Source organism: Petaurus breviceps, unplaced genomic scaffold (genome assembly GCF_028583685.1).
Source record: "Petaurus breviceps papuanus isolate PSGF00001 unplaced genomic scaffold, PetGlider_PUasm1.0 688, whole genome shotgun sequence".
Lineage (NCBI taxonomy): Eukaryota > Metazoa > Chordata > Mammalia > Diprotodontia > Petauridae > Petaurus > Petaurus breviceps.
In genome coordinates, this window is record NW_027186457.1 from 17704216 (window position 1) to 17718547 (window position 14332).

Sequence of the window (14332 nt, forward strand, 5' to 3'; positions counted from 1 at the left end):
ACACACACACACACACACACACACACACACACACACACACACACACACACTAGCCGTGTAAACTTGGGCAAGTTACTTAACCCCAATTGCCCTCCAAAAGGAAAAAAAAACAGTAACGAAAAGACTGGGGCTCAATGGGAATTCTGAAATACAAACACGAGAGTCCTAAGAAACCTAAAATGGTAATTTTATTTGAGAAATTGGAAAGGGTTCTATGATGGCATAATGCTAACATTCTAATAGGGAGAGGGCAAACAAGTGTCCCTTTGGAGCCTTAACATATTTACAGATTATTGAGAAAATTAAATAAGAAAAACAGAGTACTCTGAAGTAGGTTTTTGGTGTTGGTTTTTTCCGCCTGTGTGGGGATTTTAGGAGGGAGGGTAAAAGAAATCTACTTGTATAGAAAGGAAGGGGGACATGATAAGAAATGTACAGAAACAGAGAGAAAGGAGTAGGGAGACTGAACCTCAGAAACTCAACTCTTATCCACCAAGGACAAAGGAGAACTGAAATTACACAAAAAATGTGGTATAGAAATACAACAATCTCAACTGGGCAAGAAGTTGGGGGGAGGCGAGGGCATGGCATAAAATGGTAAAAATGGATGATATACTAAGAGGAAATAGCAGCCAGAAAAACAAACTTCCTGACCCTGAAGGAGAGATTAAAAGGAGGGATTCTTTTTTAAGTTAATTTAAAATCCAAGGTGTATGCATGTGAAGGGGATAGGGTGGGTCAAGACACATCAATTGAAAAATGACTGAATAAATTCTAAGAATATAATTGAATATTGTATTTAAGACAGAGCATCCTAGGCTATATGAATTGATGCAGAATGGTGTGAACAAAACCAGAAATATGTCTAGGAAAGAGAAAGAGATGTGAAAGACTTAAGAAATTTCATCAATGTTGTGACTGATGCATATATAGAGAACCTATGACAATGAAGCATGTTATCCATCTCCTGACAGAAAGGTGATAGACTCGAGGTACAGAAAGAGACATATTATTTTGGACATGACCACTCTGTAGATTTCTTTTTGCTTCACTATGTCAACACTTTCCCCCCTCTTCTCATTTTTTAATTGGGGGTGGGGTGGGAGTAGAAGGAGAGAAGTAGCAATAGCAATAAAAATCCCTAAAATTTTCATTTTCATTTTCATTTCATTTTTCAAGACATTGAAGTGTCTTTTTTAATGCATAAAAGATAATGCAGAAGGAAATGCAAACAAGCAGTAACGTCTTCAAACTAATATGTGAAATATAAATTATATATGTATATATATATGTTTATTTTAAAGAAAGCAGTATAAAAAAGGAGATTGATGGTTCCATATATATTCATCTCCTTGTGCTCTCCTTTGCATATGGAAATACTCATTTTTCTGGTGTGTAAGTTTAGAATAAAAAAAATTCTAAAAAGGAAAGACTTACAATGAGGAAGGTAGCTGCGAAAATCATAGCTTTCATCGTTATGCTGAGGTCTAGTGGAAAAGTGATCTCAAAGTTGTCTCTATCTGCTATTGCTCCTCGTAGAAAGCCAGGCCACTGTCTACAAATGCTTCCAACATTGGTTCCATTCAGTGATGTAATCTGGAAAGAGAGAAATGAAATGTGACTTCCATCATCTCCTTAAAGGTATTTTATGCTAGAGCTGGCAGAAATCCAATGAGTTCACTCAGAGATAGAAGTAGAAGAGGCACTTCCTGCAGCAGTTGATTGTAGGGGCTCCTTCTAAAAGTTTTTCCCGTCCCATTGACTTAGCAATTTGTCTAAAATTCTTCCTAATGGACATTTACTCCTTTTGGCTAATGACATTATTTCAAAGAGAGGACATTTTACGATTCAATAACAATAGAAGTCACATGATTTGTCATACATGGCCTTAAAAGCTATTAATACCAGAGTAAATTAGTTTACCTAAAATTATAAAATTAGTCATCCTACAAAATCTAGAAGGAACAAAACGCAGAAGCAGAATACTTTTTTAGTGAATACACTATCTTGACTCCAGAGCAAAAGTAATTTATTTTTTTGTCTTGAATATCTTTGGCAGTCTGGAGAGGCCTATGGACCTCTTTTCAAAATCATTTTTAAATGCATAGAATAAAATATGCAAGCTTACATATGAAGCCAATTACATGAAATAAAAATGTATTTTTCACATCCAAGTTCACAAGACCCAGTGAGCTCCAGGTTAAGAATTCCTGATCTAGCAGTGGTGTCTAAACTTTTGTTTTTATACACCTATAAGCAAATAATGTTTGTGTATTTTTATTTATGTTTATTCATTTATTTATCTACCATTTATTTATATCTCTATATCCATCCAACCATCTATTTGTTCATTTATTTACACAGCTAGGTAGCACAGTGAATAAAGTACTGAGTCTGGAGTCATGAACCCCCAATTTCAAATCTGACCTAAGACATTTGTTGTGTGACCCTGGGAAAGTCACTTAACCTGTTTGCCTTAGTCTCTTCATCTGTAAAATGGGGATAACAATAGCCCCTACCTCCCAGGGCTGTTGTGAGGATCAAATGAGGTAATAATTGTAAAGTGCCTGGCATATATAAATATTATAGCATTATTATTATTATTACTTTTGTTATTATTTAAAATCATATTAATAATATATCCATTATATAAAATATGCAAAACATAAGTAAAAAGGTTAAGATAAAAGTGAAAGACATTTTAAAATGAATATTTTATTTTTAAAAGTATATAGAATCATTTTGCTTTAGCTAAAATATTAGCTAATTGATCATGCTTCATTATTATTGTTGATATTATTATTATTGTTAGTGAAGCAACTGGAGTTAATCAATTTACCAGCTAGTAAGAGTCAAGTGTCTGAGGCTGGATTTGAACTCAGGTCCTCCTGAATGCAGGTCCAGTGGTCAATCCACAGTGTCACCTAGCAGCCCCCTTCATTATTTTTTTTTAAATATCTTGATTATACACTTTGTGGATACAGCAATCTCTATATATAGTTCTAAATTTGCTTCAATGTTTGTTTTTTAATGACAGTTATGGATGTAAGATATATCACAAAGATGGCTGCTGTCCAGTCTTTCAGTCATATCCAACTCTTTATGATTTCTTGGACCATAGCACGTCAAGCCCTTGTCTCCTCCACTATTTTCCAAAATCTGCCTAAGTTCATGCTCATTACTTCCATCTAACCATTTCATTCTCTGCCACATTCTCTTCCTTTTTGCTTTTAACCTTTCCCATCATCATGTTTTTTTTTTTTCCAACAAGTCACGTCTATTCTTTATAGGCCAAAATATTTTAGCACCACCTTCACTATTTTACCTTCAAAAGAATAGTCTGAATTACTTTAAGTTATTGACTGGTTGCTCTGTTGACCAAGGGTCTCTAAAAAGTCTTTCCCACCACCACAATTCAAAAGCATTGATACCATGGTGTTCAGCTATCTTTATTGTCCAAACTTAACAGACATACAATGTTAACAGAAAAAGAAAATAGCTTTGATTGTGTGGACCTTTATCAGCAAGATGGTGTCTCAACTTTTTAGTATCTTATCCACATTTTCCAAGCTTTCCTTCCAAGGAGTAAGCATCTTTTAACTTCATGATGGCAATCACTGTCTACAGTGACCTTTGAGTCCCAGAATATAAAATCTGATGCTGCTTCCATTACTTCTCCCTCTATTTTCCAGGAAGTGATGGGACCAGTTGCCACGATCTTAGTTTTTTTGTTTTTTTTTATGTTAAGCTTCAAGCTAATTTTCACATTCTCATCTTTCACTCTCAAGAGGATTCTTAATTCTTTTGTGCTTTCTGCCATCAGAATGGTTTCATCTGCATATCTGAAGTTGGTGATATTTCTCCTGGCAACCTTAATTCCTTCTTTTGATTTATCCAACCTGTCATTTCAAATGGTCTACTCTTTACATAAGTTAACTAAATACAGTAACAATATATAGCCTTGTCATACTTTGTTTTTCCCCCAATCTTGAACCAATCATTTGTTCCATGTTTGATTCTGACTGTTGCTTCTTGATTCAAATACAGTTTCCTCAGCAGACAAAGTAGATGATCTGGTATTCACAGTTCTTCGAGGACTTGCCACATTTTATTGTTATCCACACAGAGACTTTAGTGTAGTCAATGAAGCAGAAGCAGATTTTTTTTCTTTTCTTTTTCCTGGAACTCCCTTGCTTTCTCCATAATCCAGTAAAATATTGGCAATTAGGTCTCCAGATCCTCTTTCTCTTTGAAAGCCAGCCTTCTCTTCTGGTCATAAAGATACTCTTAACCAAATGTAAAACTGCATCATCGGATGCACTTAATAAATCATGATACCAAATTTTAGTTCCATCCACAAGTTATATTACATTTTTTATAAATTTGGCTGATAAATTTCCATCTTCCTTAATGTTAATCAGTTCAGTTACTCTTACAAAGTAATCAGGTGTTGAGTTTTTATTTTTTCAACAAATAGCATATATAAATTGTTACAATTAATCCACTTTATAATTTTAAATTTTTTGGCCCATTTCTTTCATATCCTATTAGACAGATGGCTGTCATTTTCACCACCACATGACTAACAAGGAGCTGGCATTAGAAATACAATAAGTGTCAGTTCTGCTATGGTTTCTTTTCCAGTTATGCTTATTAATACTATCTTCATTCTATTGCTTCATTGTAGGAATCTTTTTAAAGTTCTTTGTCCACTTTGTGAAGGCTAGTTTATATAAAACCAGATCACATAACCTGCATATCTACTTTACGAGGCTATCATTTATCAAAACTTATTGAAAGTAAACACATTAGTGAGGTTGCCATCGAACTAAGAATTCTATTCCTTTGGAGGTGCTAAGCAAATGTGATTTATTATTATGAATATTCTCAAAAGTCATAAATGTAAGTACTGCCTTAAGATCAGTCAATTAGTCTAGCATGAGGATGTAGGACTGCTTAGAGGGGAATTTTGGTGGCTACAATAAGAGCCTAGGAGTAAAGTAATCAGGACATTAGCTACAGAAGTGTCAGGGAGAAAGGAAAAGACATGGACTAATCCCAAGGATGGTTCAAAGGAAGAATTAGCAAGGTATGATAATGAATTGGACATAAGAGAGGGGGGAGTCACTGGCAACAGGTGAATAGTCTGTGATTTAAGGATAATGATAGTATCAATACCAGAGAGTGAGAGGAAAAAGTAAGGGGACACAATGTGTTGGGAAAGTGACGGAACCTACTTTGGGACATGTTGAGTTTGAGGAAATGGTGCAGTGCAGAAGTTCTATGAGCATTTGGATCAGAGACTGAAAACATATTCCAACAGTCATTTGCAAAGAGATGAGAGCTGACAACATGTAGACGGAGAAATTCTTTGAGGCAGAAAAAAGATACGAGGGGCACAAATATAGCCATTGCTGGAGGTTTGGGGGAGAAAAAGCCCATTAAAGTAGAGATAAGCAAGAAATGGAAGAGAACCAAGTGGGTGAAGTATCATAGATACTTCAGTGAGAGTCTCAAAAAATTGGAGGTGGGTACACTATGTCTAATGTTTCAGAGAGACTGAGTAAGGTGAAAACCTTAAAAGTCATTATCAGTTTCAGAGAGGTGACCCATTGGTGATCTTTCAGAGAGCAAGCCTGCAGAACAACAAAAACAGAATTTAAATAGCAAGGAATTTTTTAAAATTATCTCTAGAAATAAATTTCCAGGAATTACTTTTGTTAGATTTCTGGAACTAATGGAGAAAAAGATGGAGAAAAAAAGATAAATTGCTACCCAGGGTTAATAATAAGAGTGAAAGTTGAAATTCTTCTTCCTATAATTGAGTAACAGTCTGGAGAACCCTGGAAAGTGGGCTCTGGCTTATTTCAAAGAAAAGGGTGTTTAGGTTTTCTACCCCGGCTTTCTCACTCTAGAAATCTTTGGAACAAAAGCCAGCCAATTAGATATACATATATAAGCCTACATCAGAATTTTCATTCTCAAAGTGTTTATTGAGGTCTTGTAAAAAGAGTAAGCCCATCTGGGATATAAATCAAATAATATAGTACACTCTCCCTGTCGCCATATTTTTTTCAATTGAAACAGGATTGTTTTTCACTGTGGCTGCACTAACAGCCTACTCAACAGTGAAGTAGTGCTCACACATTTTCATGTTGCCATTTTTATGAATTTCATTCCCTTTATCTCAGAAGCTGGTTGGCGCAAAGGATAGTTTCCCAGTCCCAGAGACAGGAAGACCTGAGTTCAAATATGGCCTCAGACATTTACTAGCTGTGTGACACTGGGCAAGTAAGTAACAACCCCATTCGCTTCAGTTTCCACATCTGTAAAATAGCACTACTCGGAGAGGAAATAGCAAACCACTCCATATCTTTGCCAAGAAAACCCCAAATGGGATCATGAAGAGGCAGACATGACTGAAAATTAAGAACAACGACAAACAAATTTTCTTTATCTCGTAAAAGTTTTCAAGCAATTCATTCGGAGATTTACAGCCCAGTTAGAGACAGATACTTGCAATATTCCATTTAACAAACATTTATTAAATACTTCTTGACTTCAAGGAACTGCTCTAAAATCTGGAAATACAAAGGCAAATGTGAAACAGTTCCTACCTTCCCCTTCCTGTCTATTTCCCACCAGAGCTTGTACTCTGCTCCCCTGGAAGCTGGGTTCTAATAGGAGAGCTTTAAGCTATCTTGCCTGGAGTGGGGCCTCCGTGCCCCTCCCTAGCCTTTACCACATCATCCTGCTGTCCTGTGGCCCACCTTCTCCTTCTACCAGAACATAAAACTCCAACCCTGGGACCCTGGCCCCTGACGAATGATGTAAATATGAAATACATTTGCCATATCTTTCTGGAACCCACCAGCCCTGCCAGTTCCAGGCTACGTCTACCATCCCACCACACCCATTCCCTAGACCCATGGCAGTTTTTCAGCTTTAGTTCCCCTCTTTGTGCTACCTTTCTTTATTACAGTGTAAATGCCTACAACACAAGGACTATTTTGATGGCTTATATTTGCACACACTGTGCCAATCACAGTGCTTCATATATAGTAAGTGCTTAATAAATACTTTTTCACTTCTTTATTCAAACATCCATTCATTCCAAGAGCTCACATTCTTGCCTATATCTCTATCTTACCTGAAAAACTGTATCTGAACCACAGCTAGGTACACATGGGCCACCAATGTTCAGCACATGCTCTTTCTTCTCATTTTCAATTCTGAATTTTGTCACGCAGCAGCCCCATTGTTGCGTGACATAACCAAGAGCCATACCGGGAGGAGACTGAACTTCAAGCTACAAACAAAAAGGATGGATAGAGTTAAGCTACAGAAAAATAACTGAAATATAAAAGCATCCCTGAATTGAATGGGCTCAGGTGGATATGGCCATAGAAGGCGATAAAGGGATATTCAAAAGACCTCATGTTTTATAGAACAATTTGGACTTATTAAATACCATTTTCTGAGTGATTCTAAAAGATTATCTACCAAGCACTTTCAATTCAGAAATCTGCCCGTGTACTTTTTGGGATAAATAGTGGACATTTCCAATGCAAAAACAACAACAAAAACAAACAAAAAAACCCCCAAATTTACATTTCTTACTCAAGGAATTTTTGTTTCTGGAGAATATACAACACTCTCCTTTCAGGACAAACAAAATGAAGCCCAAAGCTCATCCTGATTTGCCACAAAAAAAAAGGAGTAGGGAGGGGCAAAAAAGAAGCCTTTCTTTTTTAATTATTCTTTCTAACTAAGTACTCTCTGTCAAGTTGTTTCTGTGTCACTGTAGTATAAGTGTAATCAGGGGCATAGGACAAAGACCTGATCATCCCACCCTATCTATAGGTCCTATGTGGAACTTCAATAATCTTTTCCAGTTGTTTTATATAAGCAGAGCTTTTTTTTCCCTAATAGGAAAACCAGGCTCACAGTAGTAGTGTCTCACGAGCAGACATAAAGTGGAGGAAAAGAATGTCACATGATATGTACATATAAATCGTGGCAGGACCCCAAATGTGATATACTAATTATGTATTAGTTTGCAAACAGTTCTTTGGTCAGGTGACATTGATTGTGCATAAAATCATCAAGCCTTTGTGGCACTAAATGACATCCAATGAAGTTGTTCTGATTTGTCAGTCTACTTACTTAGCAGTCTTCTATAGCACTAAAGCCTTATAACAGATCAATCTTTAGATTTAAAGATAAAAAATAGACTAGCGATTCTGCTAACTTCTGTCGTATTCCTCCCCAAGTTTGTTCAACCCCAGAAAACTTGTTATAGAACCTCAGAAGAGAAATATTTCATTAATATTGAGATAAATCTATAGAATCTCCACAATGGGTCACAGGGTCATAGTTACAGAGCCAGAAAGGAGCTCATGGCATCATCTAGTTCAATACTCATTTTGTAGTTGAGAAAACAGACATAAGGAGGTTAAGTGACTTGCTCAAGATTACCATATTGGTACATTAGAAAAGGCAGAGTTTGGATCCAATTCCTTTGTGGAGTTAATGATCTATAACATTAAAGAAAGACCAACAAATTCTGGGTTTACTCATCAAAGGAAGATGATTTTCTGGGTCTGTCTGTTCCTAGTTACATAACTTACAGTAGATGACACTGTTTTTGTTCTGGTGACTTGTTGCCTTGGATCCAAGTAATGTGATAGCTGGCTATTCCTGTCATGGGAGAGACCCTTGTTGATATATTCCTGGATTCACTAGGCACAAGTTAATAATAGTAATCATAACTGTCTGGGAAGCATTGTCACATATGCCATGGATCCCTCTATTATTGTGAAGAGCCATTAAGGCAATAACAATGGGAGTTCTCTGGAAAACAAACAAATGATTATGTTTACACTGCATCCCACAGTGGAAAAACAATCCCTTAACACTGAAACTGTCTTCCTTTTGTCCCCAGGAATTTTTTTTTGGTGTTTTTCTTTTGTATTTTAAAGACTAGGTCTTTCTCACCTAGGCTAGAAGCACAGCGACCACTCATGAGCCTGATCCTACTACTGATTAGCACAGAAACTTTTACCTGTCCCATTTCCAGGGTAGGTTGGTTTACTCTTCCTTTGGCCCCCTTCTCATGGGATCTCACCCTACTGATGCTGAATTTAGGGCAGACACCCACCCCTAGCCCACAAAAAGATCAAAACTCCTGAGCTCCAGAGATCCCTCAGCCTCCCTCTTACCAGCAACTAGGATTAGAGATGTGCACCACCACACTTAGCAATGACTTCTAAATGCAAAAACAAAGAAAAACTGGAGGGAGGCGGCCATGGACCAAAACACTGTGGCAATGAGACAACATTTTGCCTAGCATCCTTAATTCTCTCTTATACCTGAGACTTAATCTTTTAGGCTGCCCTCATCTTGATTCCCAAATAGCATCACTCAGAGAGGAAAGAAGTGCCCTTCCTATTAAGGTCACTGACCATATGTAGCTCACTCTTAGTGTGAGCATTCAACTTTCTTACTGGCGATCGGAGAACATAAACCTACAGGAAGAATTTCTCTGATTTTCCAAAAGGATGAGAGAATTTAGTTTCTCAAAACCATATCATCAAACATGAAAAAAAGGCTGGAACTTGAGCCACTGACCTCTTGCATGGCACAAGAACAACAAAAGCAGCAGCAGTTACACCGAAAGGGTCTCTGCATTCTCATGATTTCTCGACCCATGCAGTCAATGACCCGAAGGATGAAGGGACGTAAAGAATGATAAGCATTTCTGGTAATGTCGTCAGTGTCCTCAAGTACCATGTACACCATCTGTCCCATGCTGTTTTTAACTTCATATCTGTTATTACTTTCAAATCGTGTCATCACTGTAAAATAAAATGAGAAGTAATTATTTATTTACATGCAATTTGCTTTGGCATAAATAAATAGAAGCAGAGTCAATAGAGACCTGTCTTGGAGTCAGGCAAACTGGATTCAAGGCCTCTCTCTGACACAAACTGGTTGTGTGACCCTGGGCAAATCATTTAAACTCTCAGTTTCTCAAGCAACTCTCTATGACTATAAATTATAGAAGGTCCTGATCTCCTTTATGAGAGAAGCCTCACTGGAGGCCTCCTATACCAAAAAAAGAAAAAGAAACAAAAATCACAATTCTAGAAAAAAAATTAAAGAAATGTCTTTCTTTGATATACTTTTAAAACCAATTTTGATGATCACATTTGAAATGTATGTAATATTTTAGACAATTGTGTTACAAGCTTGTTAATTTTAATATATTATCATATAGATGAATCATTTTGAAAAGTACATCATTCTAAGAAATTTATTTTAGAGTTGGGTGGTAGGGCCCAACTGACTAGTGATTTAATTGATGTGGAGAAATTTCAACCAATGAGGATGAGAAATCACAAATTAGTAACTCATCTGTAATTCACAATTTTCAAGAGTTTCCTAGGGCAGTGAGATTTGAAATGATCTACCCAGGGTTACACAGTCAGTATATTGAGAGAGAGGACATGAACCCAGGTCTTAAATGATCGTAGGGTAAATTCTCTATCTCTTATAGCATGTGGACTCTCACTTAAAAAGCTTAACAGCCATATAATATAAGATCATATTTCTTCCATGTAATACACATTTAAACACATTCTTTTTTGAGGAAGCCTCAGGCTGCATTTGGAGGATCTGCACTTGGTAAAAAGAAGGGACACTTCTTCATTCAATACCAGATCAAGGAAGGAGATAGGGATGGAAGATAACTGAATGATGTGAGATGAATATTGGGGGGGGGAGGGATTAAGGAAGGGGAACTCCTGGCAAATGGTCCCAAGTTCTGTTGAAGAGGTAGAATTGTACTATACTTCACATCCATATCCTTCATTATTGATGCTTTTAAATGTATCAAGGAAGAAGGGATTATAATTGAGGAAAAAAATAGTTCTCAGACAATTTTAGAAAAGATACTCTATTTTTCGGTGATCATAATAGCTACTTAGAGAAGACTGATTAATTGAGAGGAAAATGTTCTCATTCAGGGATCAAAGGAATGATGAGAAAGATCAGTTATGAAGAAAGGAATACTTCTATTGAGAACAGTTCTAGGTTAATTTTTCTTATTCTGTTTCTAACCCTAAATCTTTTTATCATATGAAGATCTCTGGTCTGAAAATAGGAGAGTTCTTGTTCTAGCTCCTGCTTCTGTTAATTAGCTTTTTGATCTAGAAAAAATATCTTTTTCTCCTTGGGCCTTGGTTTTCTCAAGTTTGACGTAAGGAGTTTGAATTAAATGACATATGAGTCCATGAAATCATAGGAAGCTATGGGTATAAAATTTCAAGAAATAACTGCTTCATTTCATCCATCCCTTGCAACACTGAGGCTATATTTCCATGTTTTATGAATGGTTATTTAATGATAATAATAAAAAAACAACCTCTTTCCTCTTTTTCTAAGAGAAAAGGCATTGTAGATGACAATCCTTCTTTCCCTAAGACATTGAAAAATAGCAGTACAATGTAGGATCTGGACCAAAATATAATCAAATGCTACCTGTTAGATTGAAATTGTGATCATTGGCCAAGAGCTTCCTTTTCTCCCCTCTTAATCATCTCATATCACTTAAACATCTTCTACCACCATCTTCTCCTTCACTCTCATCTTGGATGAAGTGGCAGCCCTTCTCTTTGCCAAGGTAACCCCTCTACTTGATCTCATCACCTCCCAACCTTTCTCTGCTGCCTATAACAGCACCCATATCTCCTGCATCTGAACAACAAAAACAAATGAACAAAAACCCCTCCACTTATTCCTGCCATCTTTGCTAGCTAAAGTCCCATATTTCACAATGCCACTATAATCCTTGGCTCCTTATTCACATTCACACCATATACATAATATCTTACTGAGTCCCATTGTTTCTGCCTGGCCCCTTATCTCTTGCACAGGTCTCCTACTCTCCACCACCAGAAGCACAATCCTACTTCCAGCCTTCATCACTTCTATTGCCATAGCCTTCATGGTCTTGTCCCTGCCTCAAGTCTCTTTCCATTCCAATCTATCCTCTACCTGCCAACATGACTGCTTTTTCTTTTTGTTCTTCCAAAGTTGATTTTTCTAAAATGTAGATCTGACTATGTTATCCACCCTTCTCAATGACCTGCAGAAAATAGAAAATCCTTTGTTTAACATTTAATGCTTCTTATAACCTGACCCCTTCCTTCTTTTCCAATTTTTACATACTTTTCTCTCCTCTAGGAATTCTGTGATTCCACTATAATGCCCTAACAAGTACTTTCTTTTGAAACACAATGGGCTTTTTTTTAAAGCAATTGGGGTTAACTTGCTCAAGGTTACACAGCCGGGTGTTTCTGGGTGGGTGCTAAGTGTCTGAGCCCAGATTCGATCCCCAGGTCATCCCAACACTGGAGCCGGTGCTCCATACTCACTGTGCTACCTGGCCGCCCCCTCACAATGGGCTTTTTAAAAGCCTATTTTTTCAGAGCTATATTTCAAGAAAACATAAATGAACATTGCACAGGACAAAAAAAAAGTAAATTGTTACAGCTTTTTTGGACTTCAGTGACTCTGGGGGAGAGAGGGAAGCTGATGACTGTGCAGCACTGCCTAACTTAAGGCTAATTCATATGCAAGTCAAGACATCACCCTCATGATATCATTGGTCCTCTTCAAGGACAAGGGATGAACAACAATGATTCCTATATTCAGATCCTTGAACATCATACTCCATATCCTGTCTCCATAATAATATGAGTGGAAATAGCTAAGATTTATACAGTGTTTACTATGTGCCAGGCATTGCACTAAATGCTTTACAAAAATTATCTCATTTGATCCTCACAACACCCCTGAGAAGTAGATGCTATTATTATGCCCATTTTACAGTTGAGGAAACTGAGGCAAATGGAGGTTAAGTGACTTACCCCAGATCATATAGCTAGAGCAACTGGATTTGAAGTCATTTCTTCCTGATTCCAGTCCCAGTGCTCTATCCACTATACCATGTAGCAATCTCCATATCTGGCTATGCTCCATTCCAAAATTGCCCTTCTCTCTCTCACCTCTGCCTCTTAGCTTGCCTGACTTCCTTCCAGACTCTTCTCAAGTTCTGCCTTTGCAGGAGGTCCTTGCCAATCCTCTCCTTGTTAGAGCCTTCCCTTCTGAATTTGCTTTCTATCTACTCTGTATACACCATGTGTCTAGATAGTTATTAACCATGTTGTCTCTCCCATTAGAATGCATTCCCCTTGCAGATAATAACTGTTTTTCCCTTTCTTTGTTTCCCCAGAATTTACAACAGTACCTGGTATATAGTAAGCACCTAATAAGTGCTCGATATTTGTAAAGCACGTAATACAGTATCTCACATATAGTAGGTCCTATATAAATGTTTATTCTACTCCCTTTCTGTTACTTAGAGATTGACAAAATATACTTACATTCCAGAATTTCAACTTGCTGATGAACCAGTATTTTGTCTAGCTGTTGGGATAAAACAAAGTATTATTAAAGATAAATAAAACATAATTAAAAATAAAATTCAAACTAAAAGATAAATGTGTATTTTCCAATTAGTCAAGGACAACCCTTCACTCAGAGGAAAGGGCATACAAAGATAGAGACAGCTACAGTAAATAATGAATATCCAGGAATATAAGCCTGGACTCAAAGGAGTCCTACCATCCCTCGTACTCATGTGACCTAGTCATAAAAATAGAATACTCAGAGGCAGTAGAGTCCACTCTCCCTAGTTTGGCACATTCAAAGAAAATTCCCCAGCCTCCTAACATCTGGGGCTTATCCTTCCTTATGGCAAGGTTTTAATAGGGGAAGAGAGAAGGGGAAAAGAGGAGTTGAAAAAAAGTCCAAAGAGAAAGATAAAAAAGAAAACAGAAATAGAATGGAGGAACCCAATGCTATTTTTTTCCTGTTTCACAATTTTAGTCCAGTATTAGTCCTGTCATAGTCCTTCAGCACATGTAAATATTCAAGCTCACCCATTCTCCCTTCAAAGAGAACATCAAAATATCTCTGAGGGCAGGGCAAAATGTATAGATGGAGATCATACCCATTTCTATAAATCTATATCTATCTCTATATCTATCTATATCTACATCTATCATGTATCTCTCTCTGTGTCTGTATGTCTATCTATCTATTTATCTATCTCTATCTATCCATCTATCTATCTATCCATCCATCTATCTATCTATCTATCTATCTATCTATCTATCTATCTATCTATCTATCTATCTCTCTATCCATCTATCTATCTATCTATCTATCTATCTATCTATCTATCTATCTATCTATCTATCTATCT

General features: G+C 36.9%; 1 protein-coding gene across 3 annotated transcripts in view; it reads right to left on the reverse strand.

The window, feature by feature from the left end:
• PLSCR4 (phospholipid scramblase 4) overlaps positions 1–14332 on the reverse strand; it is a 50648-nt gene that overhangs the window by 6116 nt on the left and 30200 nt on the right. For all 3 annotated transcript variants that reach the window (XM_069104707.1, XM_069104708.1, XM_069104706.1), the window contains exons 5-8: positions 13449–13491; positions 9631–9857; positions 7151–7309; positions 1438–1596 (exon numbers count right to left, since the gene is read on the reverse strand). In XM_069104707.1, the coding sequence (XP_068960808.1) occupies positions 1438–1596; positions 7151–7309; positions 9631–9857; positions 13449–13491 (588 nt within the window). The remainder of the gene's footprint in view (positions 1–1437; positions 1597–7150; positions 7310–9630; positions 9858–13448; positions 13492–14332) is intronic.